The 21,550-nt window shown below is 47.9% G+C and overlaps 2 protein-coding genes across 2 annotated transcripts in view; both read left to right on the top strand.

Moving 5' to 3' along the window:
• Window positions 1-15,879, top strand: part of DHDDS (dehydrodolichyl diphosphate synthase subunit) — a 32,096-nt gene extending 16,217 nt beyond the window's left edge. Inside the window, exons 7-9 of the mRNA XM_069079537.1 lie at window positions 2,306-2,420; window positions 6,316-6,423; window positions 13,465-15,879. Of these exons, the coding sequence (XP_068935638.1) occupies window positions 2,306-2,420; window positions 6,316-6,423; window positions 13,465-13,701 (460 nt within the window). The 3' untranslated portion in view covers window positions 13,702-15,879. The remainder of the gene's footprint in view (window positions 1-2,305; window positions 2,421-6,315; window positions 6,424-13,464) is intronic.
• Window positions 15,880-16,959: 1,080 nt separating this feature from the next.
• On the top strand, window positions 16,960-21,234 carry HMGN2 (high mobility group nucleosomal binding domain 2). Its single transcript, XM_069079540.1, has 6 exons — window positions 16,960-17,131; window positions 18,018-18,062; window positions 18,229-18,258; window positions 18,575-18,625; window positions 19,332-19,427; window positions 20,355-21,234. The coding sequence occupies exons 1-6, from the start codon at window positions 17,117-17,119 to the stop codon at window positions 20,388-20,390; spliced, it is 273 nt and encodes a 90-aa protein (XP_068935641.1). The 5' UTR covers window positions 16,960-17,116; the 3' UTR covers window positions 20,391-21,234.
• The last annotated feature ends 316 nt before the right edge of the window (window positions 21,235-21,550 follow it).

The raw sequence follows: 21,550 nt of genomic DNA, 5'->3' as shown, positions 1-21,550 counted from the left end.
TGCAGCTGTTTCCAGAACTAGTTCTAGAGTTGTGTGCGTGTTTTGAGTTCTTCCAAAGTTGTATGATCTCAAGCAGCTGTTTCCAGAACTAGTTCTAGAGTTGTGTGCGTGTTTTGAGTTCTTCCAAAGTTGTATGATCTCATGAGAGTTGTGCTTTCTACTCCTCTGACTTGTGCTCCAGCCTGTCCCCCTGGAGCTGTGACCAGTGTCCCTGCTTCTCTGAAGCCGTAAGCTTTGGTGTGCTAGTACTCCTTCTTGCCCTGGGGCTAGGACCCAGGACTGGGACCTAGGTCCATAGATGGGCAATGCCACAGAGCCCTATATCCAGCGCCGGCAAAGGGTCCCCTGTAATGTCCCTCTGATCAATTATCCAGCCCATCTGTGGGCTGAGATCTCCCAAAGCCATTGCTGCCGATTCAGTTGCCCCCAAGAACTGCTGCTATCTTGCTGGGGTTTTGTTTGCATTAAACTGCACTCCCCAGTGGGACAGACCTTTCCTGCCAACCTTCTAGGTTTTCTTGGGCTGGAAAAATGGTTTCATCCCGTCCTTTTGTGGATTCTGCCACTCCAGAATTTGTTTTGAAGCATTATTTAAAGTTGTTTGGAGGGGAATTTGGGAGAGCTCAGGTGAGTCCCTGCCTTTTCTCCACAATCTTGGCTCCACTAAAGCTACTTTGTTTGGGTTTTAACTGCCTGTTACCTGCAATCAACCAGGCAGTAAGTCTTCCCATTTTGCATATGAAACTTAGCCAGGGAAGTGCTGTACCAGAGGTCACCCAGCTCAGGACTGACCATGACTAGAGCCCAAGTCTCCAGACTCCCAGCCCAGGTCTCTTTGTACTAGATCATGTTGCCAGGACAGATTGAATAACAGATTGAGGCATTCCTGCTGCAGGGAAACTCTTAAATGGCAGCCTTCATCTTTTTTATCTTTTAGGTGCTAATACCACTAGCTCTTTTTATAGAGTAATTTACAGTATACAAAGCACTTCCATCCCCAGTGCTGTGAGCTGTAGCGTATGTGAATGGTTATCCACATCTGACAAATGAGAAAGCCGGAGACAAGGAAACCCACAGCATCTAACCGGTAAATGTCAGAGTAAGGCCCCACTTCTGGCTGGTTCTGCCTCAGAGATCCACTGCAAGAGTTATTGTCCCATGGGGCGGCCAGGTGGCTCAGTGTTGAAGAGCACTGGCCCCAGAGTTGGGATGACTTTGGGATTGAATCTGGGCTCTGTTACTTAGCACTACACCCAAAAATAACTGGCCGTGTAACCTTGAGCAAATTACTTAACCCCAATTGCTTTAAAAAAAAAAAAGTTATTGTCCCCCAGTAGCTGGTGGCACAGTGACAGGGCACTGGGTCTGGAGACCTGAGTTCAAATCCAGCCTCAGACACTTACTAGCCATGTGAGACTGGGCAAGCCGCCTAACCTTTGTTTGCCTGAGTTTCCTCAACTGTGAAATGGGGGTGATGATCACATCTACCTCCAAGGGTTGTTGTGAGGAACAAATGAGGTAATAATTCTGAAGTGTTTAGCCCAGTGCCTGCCTCCTGGTGAGGTTTTGTTTTTTTTTTTAAGCAATTGGGGTTAAGTAACTTGCTCAAGGTTACACGGCCAGTTATTTCTGGGTGTGGTGCTAAGTGTCTGAGCCCGGATTCGATCCCTCAGGTCATCCCAACACTGGGGCCAGTGCTCTTACTTGCTGAGCCACCTGGCCTCCCCTAAGCAATTGGGGTTAAGTAACTTGCTCAAGGTTACATGGCTAGGTGTTTCTGGGTGGATGCTAAGTGTTTGAGCCCAGATTTGGTCCCCCAGGTCATCCGGACACTGGGCTGGTGCTCTTACTTGCTGTGCTACCTCTGGTGAGTTTTTAAGTGATGCATGTTCCCTTCCCTCAAAATAGTGTGGTTGATTTTCCCGTTCTACAGGTGAAGGAGATGGAGATAAAGTCACCATCGACACAGACAAAATTCTTTGATTTGGCCTCCAAATCTCCCAAGATATAATAGCACCAACAAAATTCCTTTTCTTCTATTTATTTCTGGAGATGGAGAAGGCAAAATAATTCTGGAACTAGAGTGGCGGAGTGTTGGAGCCCCCTAATATGAAGCCTTAGCAGAACTGCTGTGCCTGGCTGAGGAAAGCTGCATGCCAGAGAGGCAGCTCAGATGCAGATTTCTTTCTTGCTGGGTGCCTGCTTCAAATGAGTGGCAGGGGGAGGAGTGAACGTCTCACACCAAGTCTGGGAGGGCTGCTCACTTCACCACTGAATGTGCATCTGTCTCTTTTCCTTCACTTAGTGATGTGTCAGAGTCTCTACTCGATAAGTGTCTCTACACCAACAACTCCCCCAATCCTGACATCCTGATACGGACTTCTGGGGAAGTGAGGCTGAGTGACTTCTTGCTCTGGCAGGTAGGTATTCTTTAGCCATATCTTTGGCCAGAATGGACAGGTGGCAGAGAAGAATGTCCTTGTAGAAATGATTAGACAAGTCAGTCATTCCAAGAGCCCGGTGCCACCAGGACTTGAAGGTACAAGGAGGAAGCTAACAGGTCCAGAGAATGTTTTTCCTCTCAGGACCTCATGCCCTCTCTTCATCTACCTGGTGGAACCATAGAGAGAAGCTGGGATGGTTATAGAATTGGTGCTAGAAGGGACCTGCAAGGTGACCAAGTCCAGTCCAGACTCAAAGCATGAACCTTCCCTTGCAACATAGCCAACAGCAGGCCATGCAGCCTCCAGTTACGGGGCCCTTACTGCCTAAATCTGCTTCCCATTGGTCCTAGTCCTGCCTAGGGAGGGTCAAGCAGAACAAATCGAAACCCTCATCCATAGTCTAGCCCTCCATACACTTACAAAGAAGCCTGCATGCAGTAGGCACTTAATACGTAGTAGTTGGCAGCAAGTGTGTGTGTGTGCATGAGAGAGTGAGAGAGGGGTCCGTTCCCAAGCCTTATGTTCTCTAGGCTAGGTATCTTCCATTGACTAGCCGAACCACATGTGGCATACTTTGGAATTCCCTCATCATCCTGAATATACTTCAGCTTGTTAATGTCCTTCTAAAAATAAGTGTTATTTATTGCTTTTTGGAATACATTTTTAAAAATCCCTAGTCCTAAAGTACCAAAGAAAAAGTGTGTGCTAAATTTAATGAGTAAGGGGTCAAATGCCAACGTTGGGTAAGAGCAATTTCAGGAATATCTGCACCAAGTCCTAGAAGGCCTAAGCACTGGATCAGAGTCTGAAAGTCCTTCTAGACCACACACTTCCTTGTGCCCTCTGATACTTGTTTCTTGCACATGTTGAGCCAGACTTCTCCTTTTACAGTTGGAGAAATTGACGTAATTTATTAAGCTTATGAGTAACGTCCCTTGAGCCTGGAAAGATAGGTTGAGGCCAGATTGTGTCAGGATTTTAAAAACTACATAGAGTTTATATTTTATCCTAGAAGCTATAGAAAGCCACTGGAGTTGGTTGAGTATGAGAGTCACATAGTAAGATCTGTGCTTAAGGAAGAGTACTTTGGCCAACATCAGTGTGTGGAATGGACAGAAAATGAGAAGTAGCTTCAGGCAGGGAAGCAGGCCGTTGCAGTAACCTATTTGAGGTGATTAGGATCTAAAGTCAGGTGGGAGCTATGAGTGGAGAGAAGAGGATACAAGGAATGTTGTGAAAGAACAAAGAGCAAGATTTGGCAACTGATTGAATTTATGGGGCAAGGGGAGTGTCCAGGATAACGCTGAGATTCTAAACTTGGGATACTGAAAGGATGGTGATGCCTTGGACAGAAACGGGAAGTTTGAGGGAAAGAGAATGAGTTTCATTTTGGCAGTGTTGCATTTAAAGTATGACTGGGGCATTCCATTTGAAATGCCCAGTAAGGGCTTGGTGACGTAGGACGTCGGTAATGAAGATGAGGAGAGAGATTAGAGCTGGAGATAAAGATCTGGGAATCATCTGCATAGAGTTAGAAGTTAAATCAGTAGGAACTGATGAGTAGAGGGAGAAGAGAAAGCCTAGCACAGAATCTTGTGGAGCGCTTTAAGTCAGCAAAGGAGAATGAGATGAGGAGGAGGAGGAGAGACTAATGTCACAAAATTCCAGAGGAGAGAGTCTCCGGGAGAAGAGAGCCTAGTCAGTGATGGCAAAGGCAGCAGGAAGAGGCCTGGAGAAAGACCTTCAGATTTGGTCATTGTAGGAAGTTAGTGGTAACTGAGTTTCAGTTGAGATACAGGTTTGGAAACCATATTGTAAAGGCCAAGGGAGTGAGTGAGGAGACAAATAAGAGGCAGTGAGGAGTTTCCTTGAGAAGGGGAGACTTGGTCATATTTGAAGGCAGGAGAAAGGACCCAGTGGGAGGGGAGATGACCATTTGAGGGGGGCACAACTGAGACTGCAGTCTGCTGGAGAAAATAGGAGCATATACAATCAAGTACCCACCGAGAGGGGTTGGACTTGGCAAGGAGGGAATGATTTAATTAAGGTGTTTTATGGCCAATTGCTTGTTCCTATCCTAGGTATCCTTCAGTCTATAAGCTTCCTGGAGGCAGATCTCTGTGTACAGTGATTGAGCCTTGATGCCAGAGGGTAGAAAAAATATTCCTCAAACACCAGGACAGACTTCATCTCATTCCTTTCTTGATTGGGTTTCTCACAACATGTTTGACAGTATGATAAGGGGGGACCTTAGGCTGTGTAGCTGATGGCCATTGTTTCTGTCTCTTCATCAGCTTGGTGAGAGTCCTGTTCCTCTTCTCTCTTGTACCTGTGACTCTCCCTACATTGTGCAGGGGAGCACAGCTGAAGTCACAAGATGGTAAATCAAAGCTGCCTCATGGTAGTCTTAGGATGATGAATTCAGAGCCTGAAGGGACTTTCAAAGCCAACTCCTCATTTTTAGAGCTGAGGAATGAGGCCCAGGGAGTTTAACATATGTACCTAGAATAAACTTTGAAGGAGGAAATTCCAGCCCTGCTTCTCTGTCTCAGAGATGGTGATGTTTTCACCATATGACACTGGAAATGTGACATAGACTTTGTGCAAACTCAGCTTTATTCCTATTCACTTTTGTCAGTAGAAATCTTTTCTGTTTGACTTTAGAGCTGTTGCCCATACATACACATTGATGCTGGGGCCCAGCTGGACATTGAGGGGAGTAGTCCTTGTCAAGAGAGCAGATTATCCACAAAACAAAGTACAAGCTGTGGGGAAGTCTGCTTGGCAGTAGGTCAAGTGAGGGGGGAGGGGGTAACTGACTACAAGCTTTGATGAAGACCACATGGTAAGCTAATGCAGTCTTGAGCTGCCTTAATAGAAGTAGGTATCCAATCATGGACTGATAGGCCCACTCTCCTCAGTGCTGGTCAGACCACATCTGGGCTATTGTGTTCAAGCAGAGTAGCCACATTTTAAGTGGGGTTCACAAGTGGGAGAGTCCATCCAGAAGAGCAAAAACAGGATGCTCGAGGGGGTGGAGTCTGGAAACCATGTGAGTAACAGTCTGAAGGAGCTGAGAGCCTTCAGCCCAAAGATGAAACTAAAAAGATACGTGATTGCTGGCTGAGAGTTTTTGAGGAGCCCTCATATAGTGGAGGGAATCGTGGTCAGTTTGTGGCTTAGTCTGAGAATGAGCAGAACTGTCTGATAAAGACATGGGCTCCCACTGAAGAGGAAAACTTCTCTATCACTGCATGTCTTGGAGCCAGGCCTGGGTAACCGTGAATCCTATTCAAGAAACTGTGGGGCTTTTGGACTAGATAACTTGTCAAATCCCTCTGGCTTTGGAGCAGCTGCTCTAGGTGCGTGCTGCTGGTGTTGGCAGCACGTGAAGGTTTGCAGAGCGCTTGAGTGCTCTCTCATTTGGGCCTCACCACCACACTGAAGGGGAGGTGCTATTGTTATGCTCACTTTACAGATGAAGAGACTGAGGCAGACACAAACTAAGTCCACACAGCTAGTGGGTGTCTGAGGTGGGATTGGAACTCAAGGCCTCCTGGCTTGGCTCTCAGTCTGCTGTGTTATCTAGCTGCCTCAGCTTCCTCATAAGTAGTAGTGTCCCTGTTTTACAGATCAAACATGAAGGTAGAGAGGTGAAGGGATTGGTCCAAGGCCACAAAGCAAGTATCAGGTGGTATTTGTATACAAGCCTTTGTCTAATTCACAGCCCGCCGCTCTGGCCACCACCCTGCTCTGATCTTCCTTTTTCCAGATTTTCACAGCTGGGTCATCAGGGAGGGAAAATGAGTCTCATGGGCAAAATGCTTGAGCTATGCTTATCTTCTTCCCTTCTCTGCCTCCTCCCTGCTAGACATCTCACTCCTGCCTGGTGTTCCAGCCCATCCTCTGGCCAGAATACTCCTTCTGGAACCTCTGTGAAGCCATCTTGCAGTTCCAAATGAACCACAGCATGTTACAGGTAAGAGCCCCAGAGACTGCCTGAGTAAAAGGCACAGCAGGGGAGAAGGTAGAGGACGTCTACCCACAGAGCTCTCCTTGGCCCCCAAAAGGGAGGCTCATTGGCACTGTGGCCCTCTGCAGCCTGAGATCCTCAGAGTGTTTCAGTGGTGGGTGAGGCCTGAGTCACACAGAGTATCAGCGACTGGTGGCCCCATGTCATCCAGGCAGAGGGTAGAAGCAGTGGCTTCTGTGCAATTCAGACTTTTGGGTTCAAAAGAATGGTCACAGAAGGGATAGGCTCAGGACAAACATGCTACTTGGCCTCAGATGATTTCATCTTACTTAGTGAGCCCCAGAATACTAGAACTTGGGGCTCTTCTTCAGTATCTTCAAACTTGAAGAAAGTACAGTAATGACTCATTTATTGAGCATCGCAGGGAAATGAACTGTCCCATGGAGAGGAATTTTCTACCTACTTAAAGCTTACCCCTTTAAGAGCCAAAGCTTTTCATTTAAAATTTAACCATTTTTTAAATGGAAATTGTCCTAAAACATATTACATGCCTCCCTGCCTTATTAAGCAGAGTATGCTTAACCCTTTTGGATGACTTGTACTGTCACTCAGCCTGCCTTTAGCACCAGCTTAGGTCTTTTCTGACTTGCTGCTTCACATCTGCTATAAGCTGGAAAGGCTAAATAATCTGGCTAATCAGAATTACATCTAAAACAGAGGGAGGGCTAGGCTTTGAAGTAAGGGAGACCTGTGGGGCTCGTTTTGGGGTAAATAAAAAACATGGGCTTTATGGCAACAATTATGGCTGTTGAATTTCCTCCTCCCACCCCTGCTCCAGATCAGGACCCTATAGGTGCTTGGCACACATTGTAATCCATTAACCAGCCCAGCTTTGTGGCCAACACACTGGTACCACCTGGCAGGGTTTCCAGAAGTAAACAAAATCTAGAAAGAAATTGTTCCTCCTTAAAACCAGGGAGACCATACTCTAGCTTTGGACAGCCCCTCTTGACCTGACAGGAGCTGTGCTTTGGTGTGTGCCACAAGAGTTTCTGAAGTGTCCTGACTGGATTCAGGAGGGGGTGTTGGCTCTCTGCTCTCCAGGCCGTTGTTTTGCTCTTGGTCCTGTAAAGGTGTGTTGGTTGACTCTCAGAAGTTACCTGTGAGCTTGATCAGTTTTACTGGGGGTATCCACAGTCAGACTCTGAACATGAACGTCAAGAGCAGGGATCTTGGCCTAGGAATCAGAGGGCCTCCCCTCAGCAGACCTACACCTTCAGAAAGTTGCCACTTTGCCAGCACCCTTCTCAAGGTGTGCCCCAACTGTCCGTGGTCCTGCATCACACAGTGCTACCTCTGGAGAGCCGCAGTGGCAGACACCCGTGTAAAATGTTTCATCATTAGGACCATTACTAAAGGGAGGGGGTAAAACGGTCCTAACAGTAAGAGCCGCAATGATAACTCACGTTTGTAAGGCATCTTAGTATTTCAAATGTGTTCTTAGCACAACAACCCTGTGATGGATATGAAGGGGTTTTTAGGGATTTTTGGGTCCACATTTATGATTTTATCCTGGTAGGGAATATGTGGTATGGAAACTCCCTCTAATAGGGCAGATTGACAGCTCTGGCTTTGAGACATTAGAGAGCCTGGTCACCATAATATCACTAATATGTAGGAGAGGCAAGACTTGAACACAGGTCTTCCTGATTCTAAGGCCAGCTCTCTGTTCATTACTCTGCACTGCCTATCATATACTCTTCCCTGTTTTATAGAGCAGAAAATCAAGGCCCCAAGATTAACTGACTTGTCAGGAGGTACCCATTTATTGTCAGAGCTAGGAACAAGCCAGTTCTCATGACTGAGTATTAACACTCTCTCCACAACTCTACCTCCAATACAAAGAAAAAGTAAGTTGTCCCTGCCCATATGTTGTGAATATGATTGTGAGATGACTTGTGCTCATAAAGAGATGCTGAACGGTATGACAGACTCTGATACCTGAATCCAAGAGAATAAGGTGCTACTTTTGCTCATGTACCATTTAAATAGCATAGATTATATGTGGAAAAGAGAGGCAGGACACCTAGGTTCTGTTCCCATGTCTCCTGCTGACTGGCTGTGTAACCTTGGAGAAATAATCTTTCCAATCTGGGCCTCAGTTTCTTCATCTGTAAAGTGGAAATACGTGATAAAGGATTTTGAAGGAAGGTCACTTCTTACTCAGTTGATCAGGGAGAGCTTTGTGGAGAAAGCAGAGCTTGAGCTGGGCTTTGAGATTTGCCAGGCCTCAGAGAAGTTGGAAGATTGGGCAGGTGTCCCATGAACTCAGTGCACAGGAGGAAGCAGGGAGCTGAGCAGAAGCCAACCAGGCCATCAAGGTGAGCATTGAGAAAGCCACCAGGTGAGTAGCCATCAGCAGGAGGAGGGACAGGAAGGGGAGGAGCCTTCAGAGACAGGATCTGCGTCAGCGGAGAAGGAATCTTGGTAACTGTTCATCAAGGATTATAAACTTGTAAATGAACAAGCTGGAAATATTATGGAATCTCCACAGCTCAGATCTGGAGGCATTGAAGACATCACTCACTCCTGTTTCTAGAGAAAACAGGCTGAGAACAGGGGACATCTCTTCCCCAATATCACCAAGTGAGTTGGTGGCACAGCAGGATCACAGCCTGCTTACTTGACTTGTAATTCTATATAGCTTCTATTTTATTCCCTGCCTCTTACATTTGAAAAAGTGTTCCGTGTAAGTCTAGGCTGCAGCCCTAACATGAAAGCTTCTTGGGAGTAAAGATGACATACACTGGGAGATCATGATAGTTAGTAGTTCATTGCCCTAGACTCGGAACAGAGCCCATTGTGATAAATTAATTGATAAGGGATCATTAACAGAGGTTAGGGGTTTTGAGCTCAGTCATCAACCTCTAAGAATGATCCTATGAAGGGGAAACTACCAAGCTGCCTGACCAAATCTCTTGATGCATTGAGCAGAGACCAAATATATATAGCTATAGACAGGCAGGGTATAGATGGCTCACATTTCTGATGCCACCAGAGCTGGCTGGGAGCCTGAGCTCCTTTATGATCTCAGTACCCTTTTTATACTGCCCTTACTCCTTAGTTCATGAAGCTGTAGGGGCTGCATGGATCTGGCCAGGGGGCACAGCACTTAGATGTGATGTGACTCACAGAGGCATCATCCGCCTCTCCTCCTCCCCTGCCTGTGCCCCGCACAAGGCTGGTTATACAGCTCATTCAGTGAATGCCCTGACCACAGACAATATATACTGCACACCTGTTGTGTGCAGAGCCCAATGTTGGGCAATGTGAGATGGGAAAGTTTAGGCAAGATCTGATCACTGCCCTCAAGGAGCTTGAGGAGAGGAAAGGAAGGTAGCAGATGTTTGGTCATTGGCTCCCTCCTTTCTTTGGGTGCAGAGTAGCCAGAGTCATTTGGAGTGGAATGACCTGGAAAGCCTTTTGGCCCAGAAGTTGTGATAAGAGCTTCTTGGTAAAGCCTTGATGTCCAAGATGTGCCTGATTGAGTAGGCGTCCTGTTCTTTGTGAAGCAGGCAGAGAGCCCTTTGGCTATTTCCTCAATTGCAAAACAGCTTAAATGACTATAGACTATTAGGCAGGGTCCTTTTTGTCTTCTTAAGCCCAGCTCTGCTCACCAGCTTCTAACTCAAAGGCCTCTTGGTCCACTCTGTGACCTCATCTTTCTGGGCCTCCGTTTCCTTCTCTTAAAAAATGAAGCAGTGAGACTAGTGGACCTCTGAGGACCATTCCAGCTCTTTAAAATTCTGCTATTCTTTGTAAATGTCATGGATCAGTCAGTAAGTACATAGAGCCAATCAGTCAGTCAATGAGCATGTTTAAGTTCCTGTGTGTGCTAGACATGGGTGGCACTGGGGATATACACTTTCTTCAGCTCACATTCTACTGGAATGACTTGGGCTGGTAGGTCAGAGGACCATGGATCTGATTGAGCTCTCGGCTGCGTGGTTAGTTGAAAGAGCAATAAATTGGGAGTTGGAGGACCTGGATTCAAATTCTGGCTTTGCTACTTAGTACCTGGCTGACCTTGAACACATCAGTCTCTTTGGAGCTGAGACCTTAGTTTGGTCTCTGAACTAGAAATCTGTGGTTCTGTGATAGAACATTGACTGTTTCAAAATAACAGTGTGTAGCAGCAAGCACCCCAGCGTCCCATAGGGTGGCTGCCAACACAGGTTCTTAGATCTGCTTTGCTAAAGGAAAGCAACTCAAAATGGGTTAACAAGCTTACTTTAATCAATCAAACATATATTGTTTACTAGTTCTGGGGGAAAAGGTCAGCACCCCAAACATCAGAGTATACAGACAGAAGTTACAAGAAAACAGAAAAACATATCAAGCAGACAGGCTTCCAAACTGTCCAACCATTACATCCATACCAAATCACAGTTACCAGAGAGGGAAGCATCAACATCTGGGTTTTCAAAGCTGGGGGGGCTCTCAACAACAGCTGCCCAGAGTCTCATCTGGTCAGATCACACAACACTTCTCAAAGTGAGCCCCAAAGCAAAGCCTCCCATCAGGGCTTATATAGCCTTCTCCTGGCTCAGAGAATGTCACAGCCCTCTTGACCCACTGCCCAATCACAAAGTAACTCCTGAGAAACAAGCCTCCCACCACAGGCTCGAGGTGCACTTAAGCCTAGGGGCAGGGAAGATCTTAAAAATTTACATTCCTATAACACGGTGGTGATGATAGCTTACCTCTAAGGTTTTCCAAGCACTTTGCATGTATTCTCATGTGATCCGATTCTTCGGACAACCCTCTGAGGGAGGTGCTTTTTGTCCCAGTATCACAGATGAAGAAACAAAGAGGTCTAGTAGCTAGTCAGAGGTAGGATTTGAACTCAGATCTTGGTCTGTTTTGACATCTAGCTGCCTCAGAAGACCTAACCGTGTCCTGGCTCCAACTCTTACTAGCTGTGTGATCTCAGCCAAGTCACTTAGATCAGTGAAATAGTGGGTGTAAAGTGGAGAGCACTGAGTGGGGAAAGATGATTAGCAAAGGCGGGAAGGAAGGCAGGCGGTCTCACAGAACTAGTTTTCTGTGTGAGTTGGCTTTGGCAGAGTGAGATGTTCCCCTCAGATGGGCAGGTGAGTGCCTGATGGGAGATGGCAGTAGGGTCTTGGTTCTGACCTAGCAGGCCTCTCTGTTCACTTGTGCCAGGTCTTGACCTGAATCCCCAGTCTATGGAAAAAACTGGAAAAGATATGCTAGCCACAGCTTGGAGAATACTGAGTACTATCCATCTAACACAAGGTGTATATTCAGTATATCATTCAGGGCCATTTGGGAGATAGAAGTATATAAGTACAGTTCGTACCTCAGAAGTTTATTACGTGTAGATCCCAATGCTTGGCTTTGGGCAATAACAAGAATACAATTTAATATGGCCCTTGCTCTCAAGGAATTTATGACCTAGCGTTTGGTCCAGTTACAGCTTTTTTTTTAATGTATGAATGCTGAGGTGGGTGGTATGGACAATAGGGCTTCAGGATCTTACTTAAACACTATGTGGTGTTCATCCTCTGGTTAGGCACTTGCCAGGCACTGAAGGGAGTACAAAGGTGAATAAATGGCAGTCTCTGCCCTCAGTGAACTTGCAGTCTGGTAGGGAGCTATGATGAATGATACAGACAGTAAATACCAGAGGAGTTAATTTGATTAACAAATCTTAGCTGACCTCCTTCAAGGCAGAGGCTCTGCCTGATGGAAGCAGCAGGAGAGAGTGTTCTCTTGCCAAAAAAGGGAGTTAGACTAAGGCTCTTCTCTGACATTCCGTGAGTCTGAGATGGCCCCTGTGCTCAGCACAAGAGAGCAGCAGTGGCAAACTCAGAAACCGGAATCTGTACATGAGAATCCTGCTAGTCACATATCACTTAGAAAATCACACATTTTTATATTTCTTTTTTTATTAACATAACAACACATTAAAATGAGACAAAGCCAAACTAAGGAGTGTTGTGTGCTGCATGTTTGATGCCTCTCCTGTGAAGGATTCAACAGTGATGTGATAAGAAAGAAGTTGGCATTGCCCTGAGAGGCAACTGGTGGCGCTATAGTGCACAGAGTGCAAGGCCTGGAGTTAGGCAGACCCAAGTTTGAATCTAGCCCGACACTGTCTAGCTGTGTGACCCTGGGCTAGTCACTTAGCCTTGTTTGCCTCAGTTTCCTCACTGTAAAGTGAGGATAATTATTGCACCTACCTCCCTAGGTTGTTGTGAGGATCTAATGAGATAATTGTGAAAAACTTAGCACAGTACCTGGTCCACAATAGGGGCTTAATTTGGTGCATGGTGCTCATAATGAAGTGCTCATTTCCTCTCTCCCCTACTACAGACTTTGTAGTTTAGTAGGGGAGATGATGCAGTAAGGAGACCAAGAGATGTATGAACTTAATTCTAGAGGAGTTCAGAAAAAGGAAAGAACTAGGAGTTGGAGCTTTATAGAAGAGCAGTATGTCAGAAGGGCACTGGACTTGAAATCAGAGGCCTGAAAACCAGGATGCTGACACTGACCCTGGACAAATCTCCTAACCTTCTTTAATCTGTAAAATAAGGCAGTAATACAGTACCTACTCCTAGCTAGTTGTAAGGCATGTGGTTTGTGTATCTGAAGGGCTGTTTAACTGCTGCCTGTGGTGCTTGAAGGCTGAGTCTGAATTGAACAGGCAGAGATGGGATTGGGAGGAGGCGAGCAAATACACAGAGGAAAGTGAAGCAGCTCCTCAGCAGCCGAAGTTGTGTCCCCTTCTTCCCCTTCTTCCCTGTTGGGTCTCCCTGCTGATGTCCTCCAAGGTGTAAGTAGGCATGTGGAGGTTTTCTCCAGCATCACTAAGCTGTTCCTAGCACTTGTCCTTATCTCCTCTGATCCCCCCTCTGCTTCACCACCTCCCAGGTCACCCTGAGTCCAAGCAGCCACCCTGTTCATCACCCTCCCCTGCTTGAACCTTATCCGTGTTCCCCTTTCCCTGCTTATCTCCGGCAGAAAGCCAGAGAGATGTATGTGGAGGAATGGAAGAGGCAGCAGCTGGAGAGTGACCAGGCCGCAGTAACAGAGCAGCTGCTCCGGGAGGGCTGTGGGCCCAGCAGGGACAGCCAGCGTCGGCGCACTCTCTTGCAGAAACGCTCATCAGGACGGGAGGAACGGGTCCAGAGCTTCCTGCAGGCTCTGGAGCGCAAACGTGAAGAGTGGCTGGCCGGTCTGGGCACAGCATCAGCATGAGAGGGCAGACGGTCTGCTTGTGTTCCTGCTCATTGGCTGAGGGCCCACTCCCCCATTCCTGAGGAGAATCAACTTGGGTTTTGATAATGAGATTTGCTATAATCCTGGGAACAGGTGCAATGGGGATTGGGCCTTTCTGCCCAGCTAGATTCTTTTTCCATTGATGCCCTTTGTCCAACCCCCACAGAGGGGTCGGTTAGGGATGACAAAAGGTGAATGTCTTCCTTGTGACACCCTGTAGCTATCTTAGTACCTATAGGCAACTTGGTGAGCATCAGGTTCTAAAGTCAACCAGTTCTTTCAGGCCTGTCACCTCCTGAGCTGTTGGTGGCCAGGTTGCCTTATTGCCCAACAAACATCTCTCCCCTCAGTATGGGTCTTTTTAATATAAAGTTGTTTGGGTGTAGGGCACTTCCTCACCCCAGAAAGCACTACTAACTACCATGTTGCCCAGCCCAGTCTGCCACCCCACTACCTCCATGCCTCCATTTTCCTCACAACAGGTTTGATTTGGATTTGACAGCAGTAAGCTGGGAATTGTTATGGGGGTGGGGGTAAGGAGAGGATGGAAAACTAGCCATCTGCTTTCCCTCATGAGCATGTCCACCTGAGCTTTGCTATTGGCTTTTCCCCCACTCCTGGCTTGTCAGGCAGCCTGATTGTTCTGCTGAAAACCTGGGCTCCTCCAATGGTGGAACTAGGCCTGTGATGGCAATCCAATTACCTATTGTTGACTCAGCCCACACATACTTTTCTCATGCAGGGTCATGAGGCCAACCTCTCCTCCCTTCCAGAGCTGGTCCTCTTAACTTGGCTAACTGGGAAGAACTGTGTCCATCTGGCTGGGTCTCCCCTTCTGTCTGACTTATCAAGGCCAGTAGGCAAGGGCACCTCTTCCCTGTTGGGTTTGATATCCACCTCCCATAGCCCTGGCTGTGACAGGAGTGGCTCCATTGATAAGCAGAGCTTGTGTTTGACCCATCTTGGAAAAGCTCCAAAAGCAGCAATTCCTCTGCTTTCAGCCTTAGGGGGGACCCCACAGTATGAACCAGAGAAAAGGGTCAGGGGCTATGTCCTTCCTTTCGTTCTCCTTGCCCTACCAAGACCCGAAAAGCTGCTCAGAGGATTACCAGCTTGGCCCCTTTGCGGCTTTGAAAGGGACTGTCTTGGTTGAGCTCCTCTACTTCAGGTGCTTGGGATAGCAGCAAAAGCTGTAAGGCTGTAATCCCATCCTGATGCCAGGCATTCTTGTCTTTTCTTGGAGATTTCCAGACTGTTTCCCGCAGACCTGTCAAAAAATGTCCTTTCCCCAGTTACTTAGCCCAGAAGTATCTTTACTGTCATCAACGATTTGGAATCCAGTATTTCCCTCAGAAATATTAAGAGCACTAGCCACGATTTCCCCCATGGAATAATTCTTCCACTCCTCCCCCACCAACTCACACTCTCTCTCTCTCTCTCTCTCTCTCTCTCTCTCTCTCTCTCTCTCTCACTCTCTCACTCACACTCACTCACACACACACACACACACACTCTGTTGGCACAGGGTTCCCAGAGAGCAGGTGCTATGTATTTCCCAGCTTTAAAATGGGGCCGTTGACAGCTTTAATTAGGGACCCATGAATTATAATGCTATAATTTGGAGCCCTACAATTAAGAGAGAACAAGGGGCTGGAGGCGATGAACAGAATCGGCCTCTAGATGAGCTTGACTGACATGAAGAATAGTGCAGTACTGGTTCTCTAACTACCAGGATGGGTCAAGAGTAACTTGGATCAACAGAGGATGGCCCAGGTGATTTAATGGAGCTGGTATCCTTAATTGGTCGTCAGTCTTTGGGTTCTGGGAAAGGTGTGTGGGGTGCAGTAGGGAGGAGTTTCACCCCAGGGCACCTTGGGATGCAGCGGTGAGCTTAGAGAAAGAGACCACAGTTGCAGTCTGGAGCAGGAGCTACAAAACACAGGTGGTTTGACTTTGTACTGTTGTGGCTACACCTTAGTTGCAAGGAAATGTTGATCTCCATCCTCACCCCTTTATCAAACTCTAAACTTAAAATTCAGATCACTAATTTAAATGGCCCTCCCTGTAATCTAGCCTCACCCTTCTTTACCTCCATTTGTTAATCTGTGGTCTCCTGGGCTTCAAATACATTAAAAAGGATTATCTGTCTCACCTAAAGTTGTTTGCTACCTAGTGCAATGGGAGGCTTTGCTCAGGGTGACTAGCTACTTTTCCAGATTCGCAGTGTCCCTTCTGTGGAGCGGCGAGAGCAAGGAAAACGGCCTTTTCTCTCACTTTACAGCCCGTTTCCCTGTTTGCTCTGTAGTCCCTTGGGTCCCCCTCAACTCTTTGTTTTTAGTATAGGTTAAAAAAAAGAACACGGGCTGGGGGTGTAAGAGAGGCTACCAATCATTTTTGCTGTGCCTGCGTGGATTGGTCTTATTGGGACGGCCTGGGGTAGTTTTGCACGGACTGTGGCAGGTTTTTTGCTTTCAGTCCTGTACTCTGCAAGGCGAGAGTACTAGAGGGGCTACGGTGGGGGCTGTTTGTGGGGCGGCCACTGGGCGTGGAGGGTGCTGAAAGGACAGCTCCTATCTGGCCTACTTGCCGGGTCCCACGTCACGCGAATAGTACGGTCCGCCCAGCCCGTAACCCCTCTTTGCTAAGGGAAAAGACCAGCCTCCAGGTAAGTTTTCTGGGAGATGTCCGCGGAGCGGCGGCTCCGAGAGCTGCAGGTCCGACTACACCAAGCTGTATCTCCCCCACTTCGTTCTTTCCCCGCTTAAGCGCTGTGTGCATGCGAAGCAGCGGGAGCAGCACAGGCTGGTGGCTTGGACGCTGCCAAGCTGCGCGCAACAAACCGCTGCCTTCGGAGGAGACTCGCAACCCCCACCCCTGGGGCCCCCTGGCAGGGGGCGGTGGGGGGGGGGAGGGAATTCAGAATGTGCTCTGGGTATTGCTTGAAAACGAAGTAGTTCGGTTGCATAAGGTGGAAGTAACTTAAAAGAGTTTGCAAAACCAAGGCTTAGGCGGGAGTCCAAGCCCACCCCTCTAGCGCCTCGTATTTAGCGCGCGCCTCCCTAGTCAGCCTGGTGCCCCCCGCCCCCACCGCGCGCAGTCGCCTAACGCTCCCCCCTCCAATCTCGCCCCATCCCCTCTGAGGAGGTGAGTTTAAACCCCGCCCACGTGACCCCAGCTGGGCCAATGAACGGCGGCGGGAGGTGAAATCCGGTTCTAACCGGTCCGGGGCTCCCAGCGCTATAAAAACTTTATAAACCCCCCCCACCCCCCCTACGGAGCCCAAGCAGTGTGAGGAGGAGGAGACAGGAGCGACCCCCGACCGGCCGCTGCCGCCGCTGCAACCCGCGCCCAAACCCCGCTGCTGTCGTTGCTCCTGCCCTCCACCGTCACCACCATGCCCAAGAGAAAGGTACGTGGCGCGGGGTCCCAGGTCGGGCACGAAGCCGTCACTGCTGCCGCCTTCCCTTTGGCTGCTGGGGACCAGCGGGAGGCCGTGGGGCCGGGCGGAGCGCGGCCTTTCCTAGCTCCCGGGGTTCCGGTGCCTGCGGGCGGCAGGGGCCATATTGGAGGGGCCGCGGCGGCGGCAGCGGGAGGAGCCATGTTGGCGGCTGTTGATCCTGCTCCCCCTCGGGGCCTGTCATCCTCCCGCCAGTCTCGAGGGCCCGAGCGACCCCACGCGCCGAGCCCCCTCCTCTCCCGGCAGGCAATTCAAACCCGAAGGGCGGGAAAGCTGAGGCGCGCGCGGGGCGAAGTGGAATGGGGAGGGGGGAGAGGAAGAGTGGGGGGCGGGGAGAGGAACGGGAGGGGGGCGGGGGCAAGGGGAAGGACGCGCTGCCGCCAAAAAACCGCCGCGCGGCGGGGAAGGGAGAGGCGGGGCCAACCGTCCCCCTGTGGAGGCGGGACCCGCACCACGTGCCCTCGCCCCGCCCCTCGGCTCGGGGCGGTGGAGCCGGAGTGGGACGAACGGAGCGGGGGCCGCCCGCGCCCGAGCCCCACGCCGGCGCGCGCCGGGGGTTTATTATTCTCTCTTAACACCCCCTCCCCTACCCCGGCGCCAGGCGCTCTGCGCGCGCGCGCTCCAGCGCTCGACGGGTGCCATGGAAACGGGCCCCCGGCACCGCCCCTCCGTGGGGGCGGGGGAGGAGGGGGAGGAAGGGGGTTATTTGCACCATCTGCAGCTGTTGCTTGTGCCTCTCGTGGAGACACCCCAAGCCTGGCGGCTCTCCCGGCGGAGGCGGCGGGACCTCCGGGGAGCCCCCTCCCGCTAACAGCCTCTCCCCGCGCTCTCTCCGCAGGCAGAAGGCGATGCTAAGGGAGACAAGACTAAGGTGAAGGACGAAGTAAGTTTGTGTCCGCCCCGGGAGAGGGGCGGGGTGGGGGGGCGCCGGGGAGCGGGACCCGGAGCGGCCGGACGTCCCGGGGGGGGCTTCTACGCGGGGGTCCGCGCGCGCTCCGGGGGCTCTGGCCTTTCTCCCCTTTCTAACTCTGCCCCGTTCTCCCCTCCAGCCACAGAGGAGATCGGCGCGGTTATCTGCTGTGAGTACCTCCCCTCTTCAGGCTGGAAAGGCCAGAGTAGATGAGAAGTTAGCCTTGTGTGGATGGAGCTGCTTTTAACTATAACTTGGGGTGATTGGGTGAGGTGGCTCTTTATGGGATCTCGAGCTTCTGCCCAAACTGGCCCAGGGAATACTTGTCCACAGTGCCAGACCCTTCCTGGGGGCCTTTAAGGGAAGATAACCTGAAATGAAATCTTTTGGGGGGTTTTAATGGAGACCAGAGGTCTGAGTTGTTGTTCATAGTCTATAGTTCGAGTTTCATTTTAGATTAATTTTTCCTCCTATTTTGAAATTAGAAACCTGCTCCTCCGAAGCCGGAACCCAAACCCAAAAAGGCACCTGCAAAGGTAAGTTGGTTGGGTCTGTTGGGGAAGGAAATCAAGGAATTTTAGAAATACAAGGAACTTTCAAGGTCTGGTCCAACTGTTTACTTTTCCACATGAAACTTGAAGCCTAGAGAGACCATATTCATAGGTGTTCACTGGATTTCTTGACACTTTTTTTTTTGTAAAACTTTTCCTAATAAAGTTTTCTCTAAAAAGAATTTTCAACAAAATTTTGACCGGGGTTAGCTGATTAGATTTTATTTATGCATCCATATTTAAGCTGATTTTGATCCTTGTGATAATATATTGCACTTTGAATAGTTATGTATTCAACTCACCACTAAAGGCTTATGGGCATTGTGCTAACGGGAGGTAACAAAGATAAATGTGAAAGGAGTTGCTTTGATGGAGTTTATGAGGAGACAGGTGACAAATGCACTATAGTGCCCAAAAATTATCTCATGCCAGGTATCCTCATTTAATCAACTTGTTTAGGGTTACAGAACTAGGAAAGAATAGAGCTTTTGGACCAGGTTCTCTCATGGTGCATCTATATATGCTTTGTTTTGCTGTAATGAAATGTATTTGTATTACAAAAGATTAGGTAGGAAATTTCATTTGTATGCATTGTATAGAAGACCTAGTCCTCACTTCTTATCATTGGTGCATTTTTTCTGACGTTCTATGAATTATGAATGAGTGGTACCAAAATCTCTTTTCTTACTAGAAGGGAGAGAAGTTACCCAAAGGGAAAAAGGGAAAGGCTGACTCCGGTAAGGATGGGAACAACCCTGCAGAGAATGGAGATGCCAAAACAGACCAGGTAAAGTCTTGTTTATTCAGCTAGTTATTGACCTCAGAGACTATCTTATTTCTTTTAATGGCAACAGCATAATCTCATTGGGATCTGAACATTTGTGTATCCTCCAGTTAATGCAGTTTTTCCTTCTGCCCGTTTTAAAGCAGGAATTCACTGAACTGACGTTTTAAGTTGCAATAAGAAATTTGCTCCTTCACTGCCATGTGTTGCCAGTTGTCCCAAAGACTGCTGAGAATATTGCATGCACCTCGTAAATTTTTGCCCTCCACTCCAGAAGCACAACTCATAAAATGGTAAAAATGTTAAGAGCCAGAAAGGACATCAGAAAACATCTAGTCTAACAACATTTTACAGATGAGGAAACTGAAGCCCAGAGAGGGAAATTATAACCTGTGGGACCTTGGGCAAGGCAAACTTTCCCTCTCTGGGCCTCAGTTTTCCTCATCTCTAAAATGGGGGGAGTAGACTAGATCTTGAAGGTTCCTGATAGCTCTGAATCTGTGATTTGCCCAAAGTCACATAGTAACCCTTAATTGAATTTTAAATAACAAGTTAATCTCTTTAAAGTACCTAATAATGCTTCTTAACTAAAAATTGAAAACCTGGTCATGGGAGGGAAGAAGAAACATACTGAAAGGAATAGAGTAGTAGGTTTCAGGCAAGATTCATGATTAGTCAGTTGTTCACATATTAGATATGTAGGGCTTTTTATCATTTGCAAAATGCTTTTTTTCACAGTAGCCCTGTGAGGGAAGCAATAAACAATTCCCATCATAGAGTTGGACCAACGAATGAGGCAAGGACAGGGGTCTGCCCAGGGGCATACAGTGAGTTTAGTGCCTAGACAGAACTCTTACTCAGATTTTCAGTGAACCTGGCTGCCCATCATACCCATCCATGCTATTAATAACCATTTTCTTTTTCTTTCAGGCACAGAAAGCTGAAGGTGCAGGAGATGCCAAGTGAATTGTGTGAATTTTTGATAACTGTGTACTTCTGGTGACTGTACAGTTTGAAATACTATTTTTTATCAAGTTTTATAAAAATGCAGAATTTTGTTTTACTTTTTTTTTTAAGCTATGTTGTTAGCACACAGAACGCTTTGTTGTTGTTTTGGGGGAATGGGGCAGATATTACAAATAGGATGTCTCAGAAGTTGGGCTGAAACAGATGGGGATTTCTTCCCCTTCTGGTTTTTGAGAGGACTTCTCTTGATTACCAAGAGGAAGTTCACACACGCACACACACCCCAGATACATGGATATGAACACTGATACCCTCAGCCTGTCTGGTGGGGGTAGGAGTGGATAACTTAAGAAATTTGTACTTCTTCCCTGTCTGCCATAAGACTCCTCCAAACCCAGGGGCCTATCAGGACCTGCCCCTACTTCCCTCCTTTCTCCTATCCCCAAATCAATTGTGTTGGATACCAGTCTTTCAGGTGATCTGGCCTGATTATGGCCCTGAGGAGGCCTCCCCAAAAGAGCCAAAGTTCCTTTCATATTGGGGATCTTTTCCAATTAAGAATTCTGCAGTTTTCATTTCCTCAAAGTTAGGGTAGGCTCATGAAAAGTTGTTAAACAACATATGCTCAATGTGAAAGTGTCCACCCTCACTCTAAACTTTCCCTGTTTAAAGTATAAAATAAAGACTCTACATTGGGTTTTATAGTGACTTTATGTTTTTGGTAGTCCATGGAGGAGGGGAGTTTGAAAGTTGTTGTTGCCGATCGTAGCCCATGTCCTGCCTGAATTACCATGATTGTTTATGAAAAGTATCTTTAATAAAGCTGGATACAGTTTGGCTTGGACTGTTGTTAAATATTTTATATCCTGTGGAGCCCAGGTTTGATAAGCAAATGTCTTAGCAGCAGTTTTAAGCTTCCTGAGGTGTTCACTGTCTCTTCATCCATGGTGTTGATTCTTCAGGGTATGATACCCAAGTTAATACTTTATTTAGTGCCTGAAGTTCGTGTTGAGCATAAAATGGCACTTTAGTGGACAGAGCATTAGATTCAAATCTGGAGTATCTGGTTCAAATCTTACATCTGACTGCCCCACTTCAACTCAATAGTGTGACTGAAAATGGCTTGTTATGCTGGGAAGTACATCAAGTCAGAGAATCTA

The sequence above is a fragment of the Petaurus breviceps genome, unplaced genomic scaffold (genome assembly GCF_028583685.1).
Source record: "Petaurus breviceps papuanus isolate PSGF00001 unplaced genomic scaffold, PetGlider_PUasm1.0 91041, whole genome shotgun sequence".
In the NCBI taxonomy this organism is placed as follows: Eukaryota; Metazoa; Chordata; class Mammalia; order Diprotodontia; family Petauridae; genus Petaurus; species Petaurus breviceps.
This window is presented reverse-complemented; position numbering and strand designations above follow the sequence as displayed.

Excerpts from the sequence above, each read along its gene's own strand:
- HMGN2 (XM_069079540.1), top strand. Across the intron at positions 18,626-19,331 it reads CCAAAAAGGCACCTGCAAAG|AAGGGAGAGAAGTTACCCAA; the intron begins GTAAGTTGGTTG and ends TTTTCTTACTAG. Across the intron at positions 19,428-20,354 it reads GAGATGCCAAAACAGACCAG|GCACAGAAAGCTGAAGGTGC; the intron begins GTAAAGTCTTGT and ends TTTTTCTTTCAG.